The sequence below is a fragment of the Chiloscyllium plagiosum genome, unplaced genomic scaffold, assembly GCF_037043375.1.
Source record: "Chiloscyllium plagiosum isolate Xiang-an unplaced genomic scaffold, Cpla_swu_hap1 HiC_scaffold_5, whole genome shotgun sequence".
Lineage (NCBI taxonomy): Eukaryota > Metazoa > Chordata > Chondrichthyes > Orectolobiformes > Hemiscylliidae > Chiloscyllium > Chiloscyllium plagiosum.
Genome location: NW_028270143.1, coordinates 116,215,684 through 116,236,531, shown reverse-complemented (window position 1 = coordinate 116,236,531; position 20,848 = coordinate 116,215,684). Strand labels below are relative to the sequence as shown.

Here is a 20,848-nt window from a genome sequence, read left to right as displayed (position 1 = left end):
ACCTTTCTTTGATGCAGTTATATTTTCTTTGATCGTTTTGTTTTCTCCTTCTGACTATGTCCTTTTAGGTCAATCCTAAATTTGGTTATTCTCTAATCTCTGTTTATTTGCATTCAAAACAATGAGGCATGAACTAGCAGGCATCTGCTGTGACTGAAATTTATGAAATTTTTGTGCAAAGTAAAAATGTGTTATCTTTGAGAGAAATGTTTACACAAAATGGCTGTGGCAAATGTCTACCCTATGATCTTTTAAGCAAGTGGCACAATGGAAAAGTTTATGGAATTTTCGCTACATGCTTCTGATAGCTTCAACAGGTATAAGAAAACATTCTTCCAAGAGGCAGCGTAACTCAGGCTGCAAATGCTGCAAATCTGATTTATTACCTATAATTCTGGATTAGGTTTGAATGCCAGGTTCTCGAGTATACAAAATGACACTTTGCCATCAAATCGATTACAAACCTAAGCGATAGTTGAGGATAGCACAATACAAGCTGGCTCAAAAGTAGAAGACAGAGCGTGGTGGTGGAGGGTTGTTTTTCAGACTGGAGGCCTGTGACCAGCAGTGTGCCACAAGGATTGACACTGGGTCCACTGTTTTTCATCATTTATATGAATGATTTGGATGTGCACGTAAGAGGTGTGGTTAATAGGTTTGCAGATGACACCAAAATTGGAGGTATAGTAAACAGTGAAGAAGCGATATAACAGGATCTTGATCAGATGGGCAGATAGGCCAAGGAGTGACAGATGGAGTTTAATTTAGATAAATGTGAGGTGGTGCACTTAGGAAAGGCAAATCAGGGCAGGCCTTATACACTTAATGGTAAGGTCCTGTGGAGTGTTGCTGAACAAAGAGACCTTGGAATGCAGGTTCATAGTTCCTTGAAAGTACAGTCACAGGTAGATAGGAATGATTAGATTAGATTACTTACAGTGTGGAAACAGGCCCTTTGGCCCAACAAGTCCACACCGACCCTCTGAAGAGCAGCCCACCCAGACCCATTCCCCGACATTTACCCTTCATCTAACACTACGGGGCAATTTAGCATGGCCAATTCACCTAACCTGCACATCTTTGGACTGTGGGAGGAAACCGGAGCACCCGGAGGAAACCCACGCAGACACGGGGAGAATGTGCAAATTCCCCACAGGGGAGGAATTGAACCCGGGTCTCTGGCGCTGTGAGGCAGCAGTACTAACCACTGTGCTACTGTGCCACCCAATAGTGAAGAAGGCATTTGGGATGCTTACCTTTAGTGTTCAGAGCATTGAGTAGAGGAGTTGGAGGGTTATGTTGTGGCTTTACAGGAAATTGGTTAGGCCACTATCCGAATACTGCGTGCAATTCTAGTCTCCCTGCCATGCAAAGGAAACTTGAAACTTGAAAGATTCAGAAATGATTTTACAAAGATTTTGCCAGGGTATGAGCAATAGGAATAGGCTGAATAGGCTGGGGCTATTTTCCCTGGAATGTCGGAGACTGAGCATTGACCTTATAGAGGTTTATAAAATCATGAGGGACGTGGATAGGGTAAATAGATAAGGTTTTTTCTCTGGGGTGGGGGGTCCAGAACCAGAGAGCAAGAGTTTTAGGGTGAGAGGGGAAAGATTCAAAAGAATCTAAGGGGCAGCATTTTCATGCAGAGGCTGGTGTGTATGGAATGAGCTCAGAGGAAGTCGTGGAGACTGGCACAATCACGACATTTAAAAAATGTCTGGATGGGTATATGAATATGAAGGGTTTAGAGGGAAATGGACCAAGTGCGGGCAAATGAGACGAGATTAGGTTGGGATATCTGATTGGCACAGATGAGTTGGACTGAAGGGTCCGTTTCCATGCTGTACATCTCTATGACTCTAAGTAACAATCCGGATAGGACAGTAAAAGTGTTTTCGATATTCTCCCCCTCCCACTCTGCCAAGGACATCCAAGTCCTAGGCCATCTCCACTGCCAAATCCAAGCAACCCGACGCCTGGAGGAAGAACGCCTCATCTTCTGAAATTGGGACCTTCCAATCACATGGCATGAACGTTGACTTTGCCAGTTTCCTCATCACCCATGCTCCCCCACCTTATCCCCCATCCCCCCACCTCATCCCAGATCCAACCCTCCAACTCAGCACTACCCTCTTGAACTGTCCTACCTGTCAGTCTTCCTTCCCACCTATCTGCTCCACCCTCCCCACTGATTTATCACCATCACTCTACCCCATGCATCTACCTATCGCCTTCCCAGCTATCTTCCCCACCAGCCCCACCCCACCCTCCTATTTATCTCTCAGTACCCCCCACCTCCACCACATTCCAGATGAAGGGCTTATGCCCAAAACGTTGACTCTTCTGCTCCTCGGATGCTGCTTGACCTGCTGTGCTTTTCCAGCACCCCAGTTTTCAACTCTTTTAGATTCTTGTTGAGCAAGGAGGGTGAAAGTTCTGGGGTGGTTGGGAATGTGGAGCAGGCTTGAATGACCTGCTCCTCATTTGTATGTGTAATATATGTGCTGTTATAAACAACCATGATAACCCTATTTCCTACCCTGGAATCTAGACCTTATGGTTATTACTTATTGTTGGTTCCATAGCAAATTGCCTTTATTTTCTGTGGAGCTAATTAATACATCTCATACATGAATTTCACTTTTCTGAGACTTGAAATAGATATTTATCTTAAATATTAATTGTAGGATATTTTTTAAATTCCAGGAACAACATTTTGCCCTGAGACCTGAGCTGAGAATCCAAAATTATGGTGATATCAGTGAACGAGTTGAGTTGAGAAAAAGGCTCAATTGTAAATCATTTAAATGGTATCTGGACAATGTGTACCCTGAGATGCAAATTATTGGACCAGATGGAAAAACCAGGGTGCAACAACCATTGTTAATTAACAAAGCTGTGAGACGGCCAAAGGTTCTCCAACGTGGAAGGGTAAGGTTCAATGTTACGACAAATTAGCTGATATTTTTTAGAAAACTGAAGTGAAAGCTTCCTAGAGCCATTTTTGAGAAAGTTATCAATTTAGTGTGCATTACTGTCTACTATAAATAACTTTATTATAAATTCCTGACTTTAATTTCCTCAAACTTCACAACCTGATATTTATGCCAAATTTAGGGTTTTTTTTCCATTTGCAACTGTCTGAAATTCCCTGTGAATTTAGGGGAATGATCCAAACCCAAACAAAGAACAACTTTAAACATTTGGGACCTGGAGAAAGCATGCAAGTTAGATAAGTTTCCTTTTTAATATGTCTGAAGGTGAGAGTTTTAGACCTGTGAACCACCCTAAATCAGACTTTCTTACACTCTGTTTTCCTGCTGATCAGTACAAGTGTTGCACACTAGGGACATTAATCAATAGGAATCAAGCATCTTTTACCAATTCTTTGACCAACAGTACGTAAACACCCTTGCAAAATCCTTTGCCTACTCAGTGCCAGAAAGGCAGGACTAGACTGCCCTTCCAAATGTTGAGTTGAAGCTTGAACCTCTAAGGACCAACCTCCTAAGAACATACAACTATCAACATCTCAAGGTTTAATGATACAATATAAGCTGTCTGTCTGCTCTGCTGTAGAGTCTGGGCTATCACCTGATAGAAACTCTAGAGGATATAAAAGATCATTAGGGACTCACTGCAAGATGGTAATTAATGTTAGCCATTTGTATATTGCAGTAAAAGTAATAATCTATTCTGCAGTTTTTGTGTGCAGAAAGTTACTGCAACAGCTGGTGACTCTTGACATTAGGTGACTTGAACACCACCATGCTGTTTATTAGAGGGTAGACAACTGGAAGAGATGTTGGACATGACTGTTACTGCAGCAGTATATGGCTTAATAAGGTGATAAGTTCTTCAGTGAATTACAGCTGCAGTGGGCCTGCTGTATACAAATATTGGAGCCTATTTATTATGCAGATCAGGCAGGAAAGTGGAGTTGAAGTGCATGATCAGCATGACCTTAATGAATGGCAGAGTAAGCTGAAAGGACTGTGTTAATAGAACATAGAACATTACAGCGCAGTACAGGCCCTTCGGCCCTCGATGTTGTGCCGCCCTGTCATACTAACCTGAAGCCCATCGCACCTACACTATTCCATGTACGTCTATATGCCTGTCCAATGACGACTTAAATGTACTTAAACTTGGCGAATCTACTACCGTTGCAGGCAAAGCATTCCATACCCTTACTACTCTCTGAGTAAAGAAACTACCTCTGACATCTGTCTTATACCTATCTCCCCTCACTTTAAAGTTGTGTCCCCTCGTGTTTGCCGTCCCCATACTTGGAAAAAGGCTTTCCTTGTCCACCCTTCTGTTGTTACATCTGATGTTATTTCTTATATCTTCCTGCTTTTTCAGCATTCTCTAAGTCATCAATGTCCTTTTTCTTCGTTGTACTGTCCAAGTGTAATCTTTGTTGCAGAGCAGAATTGAATAGAACACTGCAAAGGTTCATAATTCAGGTAAGGGGATATTCATTTTGGGTTGCTTAGCAAGAAAACGCCTTTATATTTCCAGACATCAGAATAATTAGCTGAGGACTCCCAGTGGTCAGCTTCAGAAGGACTCTAACTGGATCATGAATTCAACTCATGCTCAGTTCAGTCACTGAACATAGGGTTCCAGGAAACATTATAACCAAATTGTGCAGCAGATTTTTTTTGTCCCAAGCAGCCAGGATGTCAAACTTGCTGTACTTTTTTAAAAAATTGCAGGTGGTGGTGTTTCCATACGTTTGCTGCCCTTGTCTTTCTAGATGGGAGATGTCATGGGTTTGGAAGGTGCTGTCCACAGAGCCTTGGTGCTGTGCATTTGTAGATGGTACACACTGTTGCCAGTGTGTCTTAGCAGTGGTGGAATGAATGTTTGTGCTAGGTGATGGGTCGTGAATCAAACAGGCTGCATTGTTCTGAATACTGTGGTACTTCTGGAGTGTTTGGTGGGGCTGAACCTGGCAAGGGAGCATTCCATCACATTCCTGATTTGTGCTTTATAGATGGTGGACAGTTTCTGCCAATTCAGGAGGTCAGTTAGCAGTCACAAACTTCCCAGCCTCTGATCTGCTCTTGAAGCCACAGAATTTATATGACTGGCCAAATTAAATTTCTGGTGGTATATATTTCCAAGAAAGGGTGGTGAATCTCTTGCAGGGTGAATATACTATTAGTGACATTCCTTCTTCTAGATGGTAATGGTCATATGTTTGGAAAGTGCTTTCTAAGGACCCTTAATGAATCTTTGCAGTGTATCTCGATAATAGTGTTGGTGGTAGAGGGAGTGAATGTTTGTAGATGTTCCGATCAAGTGAGGGGAGGCGATTGCAATGTAATATTATTTCTAGTCTATTAATGCAGAAACTCAGCTGATGTTCTAGGGATGCGAGTTCGAATCTTGCCATTGCAGATGGTGGAATTTGAATTCAAATTTTTTTAAATATCTGGAATTAAGAATCTACTGATGATGATGAAACCATTGCCAATTGTCAGAAAAACCTATTTTACTAATGCTCTTCAGGGAAGGAAATTTGTCATTCTCAGCTGGTCTGGCCTACATGTGACTCCAGACACATGGCAATTTGGTTGACTCTCAGACTGCCATCTAATTCTTGTATCAACTGCTACGAAGTCTCAACGCTTGTATCAATCGCTATGGTACCAAAAATGAAACCAGATTGACCACATGGCGTCAATCTAGACACCAGAAAAGACAATGGCAGAAACAACCTTGACAACCCTCGAAAGTCCTCCTTATTAACATCTGTGGCCAGTGCCAAATCTGGGAGAGCTCTCTCTTGTAGTCATGCTTACGGAATACAGGAGAGTATAGATAGACTGGAGAGTTGGGCAGAGAAGTGGCAGATGGAGTTCAATCCAGGCAAATGTGAGGTGTTTGCATTTTGGCAAGTCTAATCCTAGAGCGAATTATACAGTAAACAGAAGAGCCTTGGGAAAAGTTGATGAACAGAGAGATCTGACAGTTCAGATCCATTGTACCCTGAAGGTTGCTACACAGGTGGATAGAGTGGTCAAGAAGGCATATGGTATGCTTGCCTTCATCCGACAGGGTATTGAGCATAAGAGTTGGCAGGTCATGTAAAAATTGTACACGACATTGGTTCAGCTGCATTTAGAATACTGTGTACAGTTCCAGTCGCCACATTATCGAAATGATGTGAATGCTTCGGAGAGGGTGCAGAGAAGGTTTACGAGGATGTTGCCTGGTATGGAAGGTGCTAACTATGAAGAAAGGTTGAGTAGTTTAGGTTTGTTTTCATTAGAAAAAAGGAGATGGGGGGGACTTGATTGAGGTTTACAAAATCATGAAGGGTATAGACAAGGTAGATTTTTCCCAGGGTGAAGGATTCAATAACGAGAGGTCACGCTTTCAAGATGAGAGGTGAAAAACTTAAGGAGATACATGCAGCAAGTACTTTACACAAAGGGTGGTAGGTGCCTGGAACGCGTTGCCAGCAGGGATAGTAGAGGCAGGTATGGTTGATTCATTTAAGTTGCATCTGGACAGATGCATGAGTAGGTGGGGAGCAGAGGGATACAGATGCTTAGGAATTGGGCAACAGGTTTAGACAGTGGCTTTGGATCGGCTCAGGCTTGGAGGGCCGAAGGGCCTGGTCCTGGGGCTATAAATTTTCTTTGTTCTTAGGTAAAAGACCTTTACTATTCACCTTATCTAAGCCCCTCATGATTTTATAAACCTCTATAAGGTCACCCCTCAACCTTCTATGCTTCAATGTAAAAAGTCCCAGCAGCATCTCCTAATAACTTAAATCCTCCAACCCCAGCAACATTCTGGTAACTTTTCATACAAATACCAGATGATGATCATTTCTAATAAGAGACAATCTAATCACTGGCCGTTGCTATTACTATAATTAAATCCCTCTATCAAAATCCCAGGGGTTACCATTGACCAGAAACTCAACTAGACTGACCATATGGCTGCAAGAGCAGGTCAGAAGCTAGGAATACTGTGGCAAGTAACTCACGTCCTGACTCCCCAAAGCAGTGTGATGGAATACTCCCCACTTGCCTGGATGGGTGCAGCTCTGACAATGCTCAGAAGCTTGACATCATCTAGGACAAAGCAGCCCATTTGATTGGCACCACATCCACAAGTACTCACTCAGGTGGTGGCCAAATGTGATTATCACTGGACTGTTATTCCAGAGAAGAAAGTGAGGTCTGCAGATGCTGGAGATCAGAGCTGAAAATGTGTTGCTGGAAAAGCGCAACAGGTCAGGCAGCATCCAGGGAACAGGAGAATCGACGTTTCGGGCATAAGGGCTTATGAAGAAGGGCTTACGCCCGAAACGTTGATTCTCCTGATCCCTGGATGCTGCCTGACCTGCTGCGCTTTTCCAGCAACACATTTTCAGCTGTTATTCCAGAGACCCAGGTCATATCCAGGGGACCCAGCTTCTCGTCCTGCCATGGCAGATGGGGGAATTTGAATTTAATAAACATCTGGAATTAGGAGTCTAATAATGACCATGAATCTATTGTCAATTGTTGGGAAAAACCCATCTGGTTTACTAACATCCTTTAGACAGGGAAATTACCATCCTTACCTGGTCTGGCCAACATGTGACTTCAGACCCGCAGCAATGTGGTTGACTCGTAACTGCCTTTTGGGCAATTAGGGATGGGCAATAAATGCTAGCCTGGTCAATGCTACCCTAATAAATGAATTAAAAGAAAAACTCTCTCCATTATTGATGCTTAGCAGCAGCAGTGTGTACTATCGACAAAATGCATGACAGAAATTCACCAAAGATCCTTAAACAGCATCTTCCAAAGCCATAGTCACTTCCATTTAGAAGGACATGGAAAATAGATACATGGGACAAAATTATTCACCATCCTGACTTGGAAATATATCACCATATTTTCAATGTTGCTGGGTCAAAATCCTTAAGGCATGTGTATCAACCCTCAGAATGTGGACTACAGATGTTTAAGAAGGCAGCTCACCACCTTCTCATGGACACCTAAGAACAGGCAATAAATACTGGCCAGCCAGTGATGTCAATGTCCCACAAGTGAATACATTAAAAAAGTGGACTGTTTTGTCTTGGATGGTGTCAAACCTCTTGAGTTGTTGGAACTGCACTCATTGAGACAAGTGTGGAATATGCCACCACACTCCTGACTTGTGCCTTGAAGATCATGGACTGGTCTGGGAAATCAGATGGTGAGTTACTTGCTTCAGGACTCCTAGCCTCTGACCTGCTCTTGTAGCCACAATGTTTCTATAGCTAGTCCAGTCAGTTTTTGGCCAATGGTAATTTCAAGGATTTTGACAGTAGTGTATTCAGTGATAGTAATACCGTTGAATGTCAAGGACAATAGTTATGGATGTTGGTTTGCTTGCTGAGCTGGATGGTTCATTTCCAGATGTTTCGTCACCCTACTAGGTAACATCTTCAGTGGGCCTCAGGCTAAGCACTGCTGATAAGTCCTGCTTTCTATTTATATGTTTGGGTTTCTTTGGGTCGGTGATGTCATTTCCTGTGGTGAAGTCACTTCCTGTTCTTTTTCTCAAGGGGTGGTAGATGGGGTGTAACTTAATATGTTTGTTGATAGAGTTCCAGTTGGAATGCCATGCTTCTAGGAATTCTCATCCATGTCTTTGTTTGGCTTGTCCTAGGATGGATGTGTTGTCCCTGTCGAAGTGGTGTCCTTCCTCATCCGTATGTAAGGATACTAGTGAGAGAGGGTCATGTCTTTTTGTGGCTAGTTGGTGTTCATGTATCCTGGTGGCTAGTTTTCTGCCTGTTTGTCCAATGTAGTGTTTTTTATAGTCCTTGCATGGTATTTTGTAAATGACATCCTAGGATAAGCCAAACAAAGACACACACGAGAATTCCTAGAAGCATGGCCTTCCGATCCGGAACTCCATCAACAAACACATCGAGTTAGATCCCATCATCCCCCCCCTGAGAAAAAGATCAGGAAGTGACTTCACCACAGGAAATGACATCACAGGAAATGACATCACCAACCCAAAGAAACCCAAACATAGAAATAGAAAGCAGGACTTATTAGCAGTACTTTGCCTGAGGCCCATTGACGATGTTACCTAGTAGGGTAACGAAACATCTGGAAATGAACCTTCCAGCTCAGCGAGCAAACCTACATCCAGAACCTCAACCTGAGCTACAAATCTTCTCAAAGCTTGCTAAGACAATAGTTATATTCTGTCTTGTTGGAGATGGTCATTTCATGTCACTTATGTGGCACGCATCTTGCTTGTTACTTGTCAGCCCAAGCTAAGGTTATGCTGAGTTGTTGCATTTAGACATGGACTGCTTTCGATGAAAATGTAAGTGATCTGATTAGTAATATGCAGACAACATGAAGGTTGGGTAGTGAGGAAGCTTATTAAAAGGTGCAGCAGGATATAAGTAAGTTGGGAAGGTGCGCGTTAAATGGAAGATAGTTTTGAGTTTAAGGTGATGCATTTTGGGCAGTTAAATGGAAGAGGGAAGTATACAGTAAATAGCAGGAGTGTTGATATCCAGACGGATCTTGGGGTACTCCATGAAAGTGGCAACACAAGTGGATAATGTGGTAAAGAAGCCATAAAACATGCTCATCTTCATTCATCTGGGCATTGAATATAAAGGTTGGCAAGTCAATTTGCAGCTGTACAAGACTTAAGTTAGGCCACATTTGGAGTATTATGTGCAGTTCAGGTTGCCACGCTATAGGAAGGCTTTGGAGATAGTGCAAAAGAGGTTTACCAAGATGTCGCTTGGACTAGAGTGTGTTAGCTACAAGGAGAAGTTGAACAATCTTGGATTGTTTTCGCTAGAGTGTCGGAGGCGGAGGGTGACCTGATGGACATATATAAAATTATGAGAGGCATGAATAGAGTGGATAGTTGCAGCCTTTTTGCCAGTGTGAAAATGTCAACACTGGGGGTATTAGGTTTAAGGTGAGAAGGGGGTGTTTAAAGAAGATGTGTGAGGCAAGTTTTTTTACACAAAGGGTGGTAGATGCCTGGAAAGTGCTGCTAGGGAGATGTTGGAAGCAGATACATTAGCAAAGTTCAAGAGGCATTTGGACAGACACATGAAAAGGCAGGGAATAGAGGGATGCAGACCATGTGCAAGTTCAGAATAGCATCATGATTGGCACAGATATGGTGGGTTGAAGGGCCTGTTCCTGTACTGTAATATGTTCTATATTGTACTTGCAAATATTCTTTTCCCCACAAACCTATCTTTCCATGAATCAATGTAACTGAAGAACAGTTAATTTGCTGTAATGAGATTCCAATTAATTTAGAACCCTTGAGACATAAAAATGCTACACTGTTTTGCAGAGAAGTAAGTAACCTTTAGCTGAATTAAAATATTTGCTCTTGCTGTATTCCCTGAGTAACTTTTCACTGCTCCTTAATCCTATCCAGCACTCAAACGTATGTAAATCTTTTAGCACTAGCTGCAGCATTTTACTAGTGTTTCTGTTATCCACCTGCTCAGATACTGCAAACTTCATGTTTTCAACTGTGTATCTTTATCAAAGGTACTATTATGAAGAGGAGAGTCGGCAAGATAGAAAGGAGAAATTGTTTTTTAAAGTTTGTATATATTGCATTTAAACAGATTTCACACCCAATGTATTACTCATGACCTTTGAGCGAAATTGCTTTATTTGCTGTTTGAGAAAAGGCATTTAAATTATATAGATTCAATTCTTTTTAAAAGAAAAGCTGAGTCATTTTAAATGAACTTTTCAGATCTCCTGTAGCACTGTTTGCTGATTTGAAGTGTTGTGATGCTTAACTATTAACCTGGACTGTCCTATTTGAGGCTGACTGCTCTCTCTGATAAAGAAGTCTCAATGCCCCAGCCCAATTAATTACAGCTGTTTAAATTTATAAATTTCTGGTGTAGATTAGAAAAATTATTGACTTTCTATCTTTTTTTAGGATTATTTTCTCATTTGCAACTAAGTGTGTTAGCCTTGCATTGGATTTGATAAACTTCAACAAAGTCAATATTAGCAATTCTCTTTCAAATCATTGGAATCTAACCAAAAACGTTCTACTTGCTGTTTGTTCCCAGTCTTGCTAGGAAATGATCCAGACTAGTCATGTAACATGTAAACAGACCCTTCGGCCTAATTATTTCATGCTGACCATGTTTCCTACCTGAACTAGTCCCATTTTCCTCTGTTTGGCCCATTATCCCTCTGAACTTTCCTATTCATGTTACATTTGCAGCATTCATAGTTGCTGTATGGCTGGTCAAAATCCAGCTAGGGTGTCACTCACAAGAAGATATGGAACAAGTAAATGTATTTGCAATTAAAACAGTTGCAGCACTGTTGGAGTGAGGCCTGAACATTTGGGGTCATGTGCAGTTAGTGACAAGGTAAGCCAAGTCTCCTAAACAGCAGGTCATGATCCCCAAATCCCAAAATGTGGAGTTGTGAGCTGTGAGGCAGCATTGCTGTTGTGGAGCTCTGGTCCAGTCCTGGCAACTATGTGGTCCCTTAGAATCTCTCAATTCCATTCATAATGGAAGTAGCGTACCTTGCTTATTTTTAAAGCCTGAATCCTATCCAGAAAATCCCAGTGGGAAAGTAGCTACCTTTTTTAGTTAAATTCTGCACTGACATGTCTCTCAACCACTTCCCCCAACCACCCTCCACTACCTCAAGTCTTTCAATCTTTCACCTACCCCTACAGGTTTCCACCTTCTACCCTCCTACAAGTTGGGTCTTGTAAATTTTCCAAGCACCAAAAGGAGATAATGATGAGAAAAACATCTGGGGAAACAGCGTTTGAAATGATTTGAAGAATGACAATAGAGCCAAGACGTACTGAAGCTGTGGTAGCCCTACACTAGGTGGTGATCTGAACCCATCTGATCTAAAGCTGCAAACGTGACACCAGACTGTACAACTGCATACCAAGAGGATTGATATGTCACAAGAAACAAATTCACCAACAAGCTTGCTGCCTTGGTCTTGCACCTACTGAAGGCATTGAAATTGAATCCGAATTTATTAGGGTTTTCACATTTCCTGCCTTCACATTGTATTGCTGATCTAGCTTGTAATATTCTGCCAAATTTTCCGACCATGTTTACAAGACTCTCTGCATTATCTTCATAAGCCCTGGATCCAGTCACAAAATACAGCAGAATATCCACTGACAACAAAAAGATGATCTGAACAGCTGATCGTACAAAGACTAGAGGATGCAAATTTAAGGTTTTAAGCAAGTAATACAAGTAATGTGTTGGAATACTTTTTATGAACTAATTGGATCTTGCTGTCTGGAAGAGTGGTGGAAACAAAGGAAATTGGGTGGGCTGTTAGGGGAAATAAATTTGCAGAATTATGCACATACAGCAGGGGAATGGGATTGACTGGATTTCTCTGCAGACAGCCAGCATAGGCCTGATGGGCCAAATGATCTCTTTCTGCATTATAATTTCCTATAACTCCATGGTTGATTTAAATCTGTGACAAGAAAAATGCGAATCTTTAATAGATGACATTAATAACACCCCAATTTTAACTGAGCTCACATGGACTACATTGCAGTAATTAAAAGCAGTAAATCAAATTTCAGGAGGGATGATTCTGTCTGACAAACTGATGGAGTTTAAGGAGGTCGTAGGTATGATATTACAATGGATGCAGTGTACATAGATTGTTTCAAAGCCATTGACAAGGTATTACACATGAAATTACTGCTGAAGTTTAAAGTTTATGAATTCAAGAGAGGATATTAAACACTGACTAAAAGGGATGAGTTACTATGTCCTGTCCTGATTTTTGCTCTGCGACTGGTTTTGTTCATTCTTCAGTGATTTGATATGATCAGAAAAAGCTTTCCATGCAGGAAGTGTGGTTAGGGTCTGGAATGCGCAGTGGAGGTAGATTCGATCAAAGCATTCAAAATGCAGTTAAGTATTGAAAATGAAAAATGTGCAGTGTTGTAGGGAGAAGGAAGGGGAATGGCATTAAGTGATTTAATGGTGGATTAGACTCAGGGTCAAATGGCTCAGTTTGCTCTTATAGGTTGTGGTCTAAAAACATCCACAGGTTTTAGGCTTGATCACAAGTGAAAACATGTCTCTGTATCTCGTCAAAATCTTTCAGCATTCTCCTTACAATATAAAGAACTACTTTAACGCATTTGACTCATTTTGTCAGTATTGACACAATGAAGTGAAATGTTCATTCAGTGTCAACACCGACACAATGTGTCAAATGTGTTATATTGATTCTTGATATAAGGAGAAAGCTGGAAGATTTTGACAACGTACTTGGAGTGCAGGTTCATAGCTCCTTGAAAGTGGAGTTGCAGGTAGATAGGATAGTGAAGAAGGTGTTTGGTATGCTTTCTTTTATTGGTCAGAGTATTGAGTACAGGAGTTGGGAGGTCATGTTGCATCTGTACAGGATATTGGTTAGGCCACTGTTGGAATATTGCATGCATTTCTGGTCTCCTTCCTATCGGAAAGATTTTGTGAAACTTGAAAGAGTTCAGAAAAGATTTACAAGGATGTTGCCAGAGTTGGAGGATTTGAGCTATAGGGAGAGGCTGAACAGGCTGGGGTTGTTTTCCCTGGAGCATCGGAGGCTGAGAGGTGACCTCATAGAGGTTTACAAAATTATGAAGGGCATGGATAGGGTAAATAGACAAAGTCTTTTCCTTGGGGTCGGGGAGTCCAGAACTAGAGGGCATAGGTTTAGGGTGAGAGGGGAAAGATATAAAAGAGATCTAAGGGGCAACTTTTTCACACAGAGGGTGGTACGTGTATGAAATGAGCTACTAGAGGAAGTGGTGGAGGCTGGTACAATTGCAACATTTAAGAGGCATTTGGATGGGTATATGAGTAGGAAGGGTTTGGAGGGATATGGGCCGGGTGCTGGCAGGTGGGACTAGATTGGGTTGGGTAATCTGGTCGGCATGGACAGGTTGGACTGAAGGGTCTGTTTCCCATGCTGTACATCTCTATGACTCTGTGTTTCCACTTGTGATCAAGCATGCATTTCTGGTCTCCTTCCTATCGGAAAGATTTTGTGAAACTTGAAAGAGTTCAGAAAAGATTTACAAGGATGTTGCCAGAGTTGGAGGATTTGAGCTATAGGGAGAGGCTGAACAGGCTGGGGTTGTAATTATAAGATAGCGACTAATGAGTCCAATAAGGAACCCGAGAGAGTCCTCTTTGTCCAGAATATGGTTATGGTGTGGAACTTGCCATCATTTGTAGAGATTGTTGAGCATAATAATTTCCTAAAATTTGTCTGGACTCAAATTTGTTATTGTCCTATCTGTATTTCACAATGACATATATGTTGTGATCTCCAGTAATGGCATGACCACAAACTGTGCAAATTGGGGTCAAACAAGGTTGTGTCATTATAACAACCCTTTTCTCAATTACCCTAGTGGAAATACTGTAGAAAATTACTCTATGGAATGGAAGTAATGTACAGACCAGAGGGAAATTGTCAAAAATTCTCTGTTCAATCCAAGACCTCTTTGACCTCAGTTAGGGAGTTCAGAATGCAGATAATACTTATGTTCACACTCAGCAGTAACTTCTTCATCACCTCCATGCATTGTCGAGAGTGATGAAGGATTTTTGCCCGAAACGTCGATTTCGAAGCTCATTGGATGCTGCCTGAACTGCTGTGCTCTTCCAGCACCACTATTCCAGAATCTGGTTTCCAGCATCTGCAGTCATTGATTTTACCTCGAGAGTATTTGAGACCCAGGATCTCAAACTCAGGACTAAAGTCATGATTTTACTGGGCAGCAGTGATCCCTGTGCTCCTAAATGCTTTAAAGACTTGGATTACCTACAGCAGGCACTGGAGAAGTACCACTAGCATTGCATTCACAAGATACTCCACATTCAGTTGGAAGAGAAATTGTCCAACAGCAACCATTCTCCCCCAAGCCTACATGTGCAGTGTTGATGTGCCAATCAGTCAAAGTCACCTTGCTGAGGAGAACGTTTTTTTGTATGTTGGCTTTGCTGGCTGCATTAGTATTCATTGCCCATCTCTAATTGCCCTTGAAGAGGTGCTGGTGAGCTCTCTTGTTGAACTGCTGCAGTTCATTTTGTGTAGGTATTCAAAAATGTTGTTACGGAGGGAGTTCTGGGTTTTTGATCCAGTAGGGTCAGAATGGTAAGTAGCTTGGAGAGGAACTTGCAAGTGCTGATGTTCCCTATATCTGCTGACTTTGTCTTTCTGGATGGTAGTGTATGAAGTTTGGTCGGTGCTGCCGAAGGAGCTTTGGGGAATGTCATGTTGTATTGTGGTTAAGCTGGACACCAAAGGAAGCAATTGCTCCGCTCTGAATTCGGTCACAGCAGGAGACTCAGGAGGATAACAAATGCCTTAGGGATGTTATCAAAGCATCCCTGAATAGATCAAATAGATTTGTGGAAGATCCTGGCTTGTGACTATACAGTGAAAGTACTTTGAGCTAGGCACCAAACACCTTGAGAGAACGCTCCTGTGCCAAGCACACATGAGCACATGCCCACCTACATGTTGCAGAGTCTGCAGATCATTCATTGGACTTGGAAGCCATTTCTGAACCTATCAAACCAGAGTAGAAGCAATTCACCCCTAAATCCTGGGGGCTACCTGTGAAAGAAGAAGAACATAATTGTACTTAACTGATATCTAGTTAGGGGCATGGAGAAGAATATGCTGAGAAGATTATATGAAATAAGGTGGGCAGAGGCACGTGTGGAGGATAAGCTCTAGCGTAGGTGGATGGTCAAGTGGTTTGTTTTAGAACTGAAAAGTCTGTATAATTCTATGAATGTTAAAGCATTGAGCAAGATCTGAGTAATAAGATAGTCATGTTGAAAAATCATTTTATGTTGTAACTGACCTTGCTCTCCATCTCTGCAGATACGACACCTGCAGACAGCCAAGTGTATCAGTGCCCAGAACCATCCCAGCCAGAAAGCAGGAATAGTGGTGCTCAAGGAATGTGACTTAACAGATCCAGATCAGGTGAGCAGCTTCGAGAAGTTTTTGTTTCACACCAAATTCCTGGATTTTCATTCTGGAGTCAGGGGTAAGTTTCCTCAACAAATCTACAACTTTATTTCAGCAAATGAAATATAATTTTTGGAGATTGAGAAATGACAGTGATTTTCAAGGGAAAATAATTGACATTTCCAATTAACAAATAAGTTTAACTGGCTTAGTTTCAAAGAGTACAGTCTGTGGATGACTAACAGGAATAGGTATATATGTCATGGCACATAATCAGTGAATGAATGCCAGCCTGCACAAATAACATATGTTTCAAAGCACCACTGCAGCCAATTAAAGGGCTATGATAGAAGTTACATATACTGCCCTTGAAGTGGAAGAAATGAGAGAAAGGAAGGATATCTTCTGAAGAATATCTATGGCAGAAGTGCTAAGTGCCCTTTTCTATGTTGTATCATTGTATGATTCCATAAGAGTGACTTGCAATGCTTAGAGTCACAGAGATGTACAGCATGGAAGCAGACCCTTCGGTCCAACCCATCCATGCCGACCAGATATCCCAACCCAATCTAGTCCCACCTGCCAGCACCCAGCCCATATCACTCCAAACCCTTTCTATTCATATACCCATCCAAATGCCTCTTAAATGTTGCGATTGTATCAGCCTCCACTACATCCTCTGGCAGCTCATTCCATACATGTACCACCCTCTGCGTGAAAAAGTTGCCCCTTAGGTCTCTTTTATATCTTTCCCCTCTCACCCTAAACCTATGCCCTCAACTGATAAATGCTACTGGCAGCACTTATTTGGGATCAAATGTAATATTTCCAAGTTTACTAATATCAGACGACATGATGGGTATGAGAGTTGTAAGGAGGATGCAAAAAAAATTTGCAGGAGGTAGAGTAAGTGAGTGGATATGAATATGGCAGGTAGAATATAGTATGGATAAATTTACATTTAGGAGTAAAAGCAGAAACACTGAGTATTTCTTAAATTGTGAGAATTTTGAGAAATGCTGGTGTCCAAACAGAACTGGATTTCCTTGTTCATGAGTCACTGAAAGCTAAGATGCAAACACAGCAAGCATTTAGGAAAGCAAATTGAATGTTGTCCTTTATTACAAGAAATCTAAAATATAAGAGTAAAGAAGTCATGCTGGAATTCTATAGCAGGTGAGACTGTGCCTGGAGTATTCTGTACACTTCATTACCTTACGATATATTTGCCATTGTAGGAGTGTAACCAGGGTTTACCAGACAGATTCCTGAATAAAAAGCCCCAGTGCTGTCCTACAGCACAACATAAGGATATTTCTGTATAAATACTGTGTATTAAGACAAAAGTATTTTAAGAGTTTAGTTATAATTCAGACATAATGTTTGTTTTCCTCTCAACATTTCAAAGCAACTCTGTATGTTAACCTTTTATTTCCTGCAATCACTGCCATGATGTTTACAGATTTGGGTTTATGATGAAGAACATGAACTGATTCTGGCCAATCTTCTCTGCTTGGACGTGACAGAGACTCGTTCGTCAGATCCTCCACGTCTCATGAAGTGTCACGGGTCTGGGGGATCCCAACAGTGGACTTTAGGGGTAAGACTGTGATGGTTGGAAACTGAACAGACTGTGCCAATTGTGATAGTCTTGAATGCACAGCCAAAGACACACCTAATGCATTAACGACTGCTGTCAAAAAGTGTCGCGCTGGAAAAGCACAGCAGGTCAGGCATTAACAACTAACAATCTGACCATATTTTTTTAAACAAAAGCAATATTGTGCTGGAAATCTGAAATCAAAAAACTAAAATGTTAGGAAAATTCAGCAGGTCATTGAATACCTATGGAAAGAAACAGAGTTAACATTTCAGATCCAGTGATCTCTCATCTAAATTGTTTTTAAATGTTTGTTACGCTACTAGCTGTTAAGGAATCTCTGGATGACACTTAAGAGTTATAATGACAGGGAGCTGTAAGATGTATGAAAATATGACAGAAATTTTGCAGTTCAAACTTTTGTGTTTTGATTTTCTGGCCATGAATCACTTTGCTGTGGTTTTTTCCTTTCTCATTTCTTGCAGTCTCTGACCTCATTTCATTGTTGAGACCCACCTCGCACTCTTTTCCCTGTTTTTCAATGTTAGCTCCAGGTGAAATCAGAACAGCTAGAATTATTGCCTTTATTGTTCAACCACTCAATTAACAAAAACTGCTGCCCCCTCCCCACCTCATTTTCTGACCCTGTATTCTTTCAATTAGAAATTACCTCCTACTTGCACATCTGTACCATTTCATTTTCTATCCCAATCAAGTGAGGGAGAAACAGGAAATTTGACAAGATTCTCCTTTTGTGGTTCTAAAATTAATCTTCCTAATTTCCATAAGTTCCTTGCTCTGTTGTTGCTTACCTGTTATAACTGCAGTATTAATAGCAAATCAGATTATTTAGTTTATGCATCAGGTCTCCCTGACCACCCCACACTGGATATACAAGAGGCAACCGTATGTTCTTGGGGTCTTGAGTGATCTGGTAGGTGCTAAACTTTGCTGCACTTACAAATAACAGGCCAGTTGATAGAGAAAAACACACTACTCTCTTCCACATAAAGCAGTAGTCCTCTGACATCGACAGCAGTGTTGGATATCCAATTCCAACTCAACTGAAGATACATGGTTCCACTGGAGCCAGTTGGTGAACCTACATTAATTTATTATGCAATAGAAAATAATTTAGAATTGCTGTCTAGACCACACAGCACAGGAACTGGTATTCCCAATTCTTTCAAAGAATTGTTTCAAAAATAAGTAAGAGCAGGATTAAATCTTATGTCCCCTTTAGAGCTTGATCTGCCATTCATTCTGTTTACAGCTGACCTTATGCCTTAACTCCACTTTTCCACCTTCTTTTCATATTCCTTGTTTGTGTTAGTACCCAAAAGGTTATAGTGCCCAGTCTTGAATATACTCATCAACTGAGCAACCAGAACCATCTTGAATAGAGAATTCCAAATACTCACAACCATCTGAGGAAATAAATTTGTTTTTGTCTTAAATCTTAAATAGCTATGACGCCTAGTTCTTCAGCTCAGTGAAACAGTTTCTCAGCACACGCTTTAATCAAGCATTTTTGCACATTGCATGTGATCTTTGGATGGTTCCAAGTTCAAGATGGACACTCTGTTCATTCATCCATAATGTAGCAAACACTGTTTTTGTATAGTTTAATAATGAAACCATTCTATTATTTACAATATGCTGCTATTGTTAGTGAAACTAATTTTGGAAAGTGACTTTTAATTTTTTTTTTCCACAGAAAAATAACCGCATATATCAAGTGTCAGCTGGACAGTGTCTTCAAGTGGTAGATCCTGGTGACATCAAGGGATATATCATGATGGCAATTTGTGATGGCTCTGCAGGACAGCAGTGGCAGATAGAGAGTTGATATTTGGAGGGAACCTTCGGAAATGTTTATGAAGATTGACTTGAGAATTATATCTTCCACTGAAAACGCTACTCAGGAGCAGGGAAAGCTAACAGTTCCACTCTTTAACAGAAAAGCAGGAATCTGGTGGCAGGTCCTTACCTCAGTGTCTCAACTTGCTGATTATAATAATTTACAATAGTAATTTTATCATAAAATATTTTTCTATTTTAGCTTCAGATTTGTTCTATGATTCTCTGACATCACAAGGAGTTTAGAATTGTATAAAAATCAATATTTTATTATTATTTATGATTTTACTTGTTCCTTCCAATGATTGTTCTACACTTGACAATGTTGCATTCATCTCAATGCATGTCAAGTATTGCCAATTTAAAAAAAATTATGAAATATTTACAGTAGATAATGTGAATCATGTTTATTGAAGCTGTAATCATCTACCATGGTTATGTCAATGTTGTCTGTCATGAAACACATTTTAAAAAGATCATATGAAACCTTTTACCTGTAAACATATGTTGAAAGTTCTAAGGTGATACCTGTGTAAATGTAAAACTATTTGTGTATATAGTCTAATAACATATGTGAGCAAAAATTTTCATCATAAGCATTTTGATTCCAATTTTAAAAGTAGTTATTTAAATCCTTCAGATCTATTTAAAATTGCAATGCAGAAGAGAAAAGGAGAGCCTTATTGTATTTGAAAGTCCTGGTTTTCTGATTTTCATCATTATTGAGCTGCTAAATGTTTTTGGTGTGATGATCATTTTAAAGAAAGGGAACTACAGAACTGATTTTGAACAGCTGCACAATAGATTTCTTTTGAATTAGAAAATTATTTGCTCCTTCTCACCATTCCCACTGCTGACAGCATATAGACTGTTCCTGATGGTCAACAATCACCATACCTCTTCGTATTTCCCTTCAGAATGTCACTTCATTAGCAAATAAGGTCCTTGCCACTCATGACCTTGATGTGAATAGTTGCATTGTTATCATGGCCTTGATGGTAACTTGACTCACAGGCAATAACTGCTTGGATCTTACCAAAGCTTCCCTGCTATAGTGGATTGATCTTCATCTTAGCCTGGCCCCTACTTGCATTGTATTTCAGTACCTCGCCTTGTTCTTCACTTCAACCTGTCGTTTGAAATCTGTTACTTGCTACCAAGCTTGAATTTTCTATTCCAGTCACACAGGAAGTCTGCCACTCCTGAGATTTCCTCACCATTTTCCTTCCCTATCCTCTTCATTAGGCAACCTCTCAACCTTGATGATTTCAATTTCCATCTCATTGTTCCTTTATTTCTTTCCCTCATGATTTGGAGATGGCAGTGTTGGACTGGGGTGTATAAAGTTAAAAATCACACAATACCAGGT

At 40.8% G+C, this 20,848-nt stretch overlaps 1 protein-coding gene across 2 annotated transcripts in view; it reads left to right on the top strand.

Moving 5' to 3' along the window:
- galnt11 (UDP-N-acetyl-alpha-D-galactosamine:polypeptide N-acetylgalactosaminyltransferase 11 (GalNAc-T11)) overlaps nucleotides 1-20,067 on the top strand; it is a 162,787-nt gene extending 142,720 nt beyond the window's left edge. For both annotated transcript variants that reach the window (XM_043690739.2, XM_043690740.2), the window contains 4 exons: nucleotides 2,710-2,934; nucleotides 15,930-16,034; nucleotides 17,482-17,619; nucleotides 19,337-20,067. In XM_043690739.2, coding sequence (XP_043546674.1) covers nucleotides 2,710-2,934; nucleotides 15,930-16,034; nucleotides 17,482-17,619; nucleotides 19,337-19,468 — 600 coding nt within the window. In that variant the 3' untranslated portion in view covers nucleotides 19,469-20,067. The remainder of the gene's footprint in view (nucleotides 1-2,709; nucleotides 2,935-15,929; nucleotides 16,035-17,481; nucleotides 17,620-19,336) is intronic.
- Nucleotides 20,068-20,848: the final 781 nt, after the last annotated feature.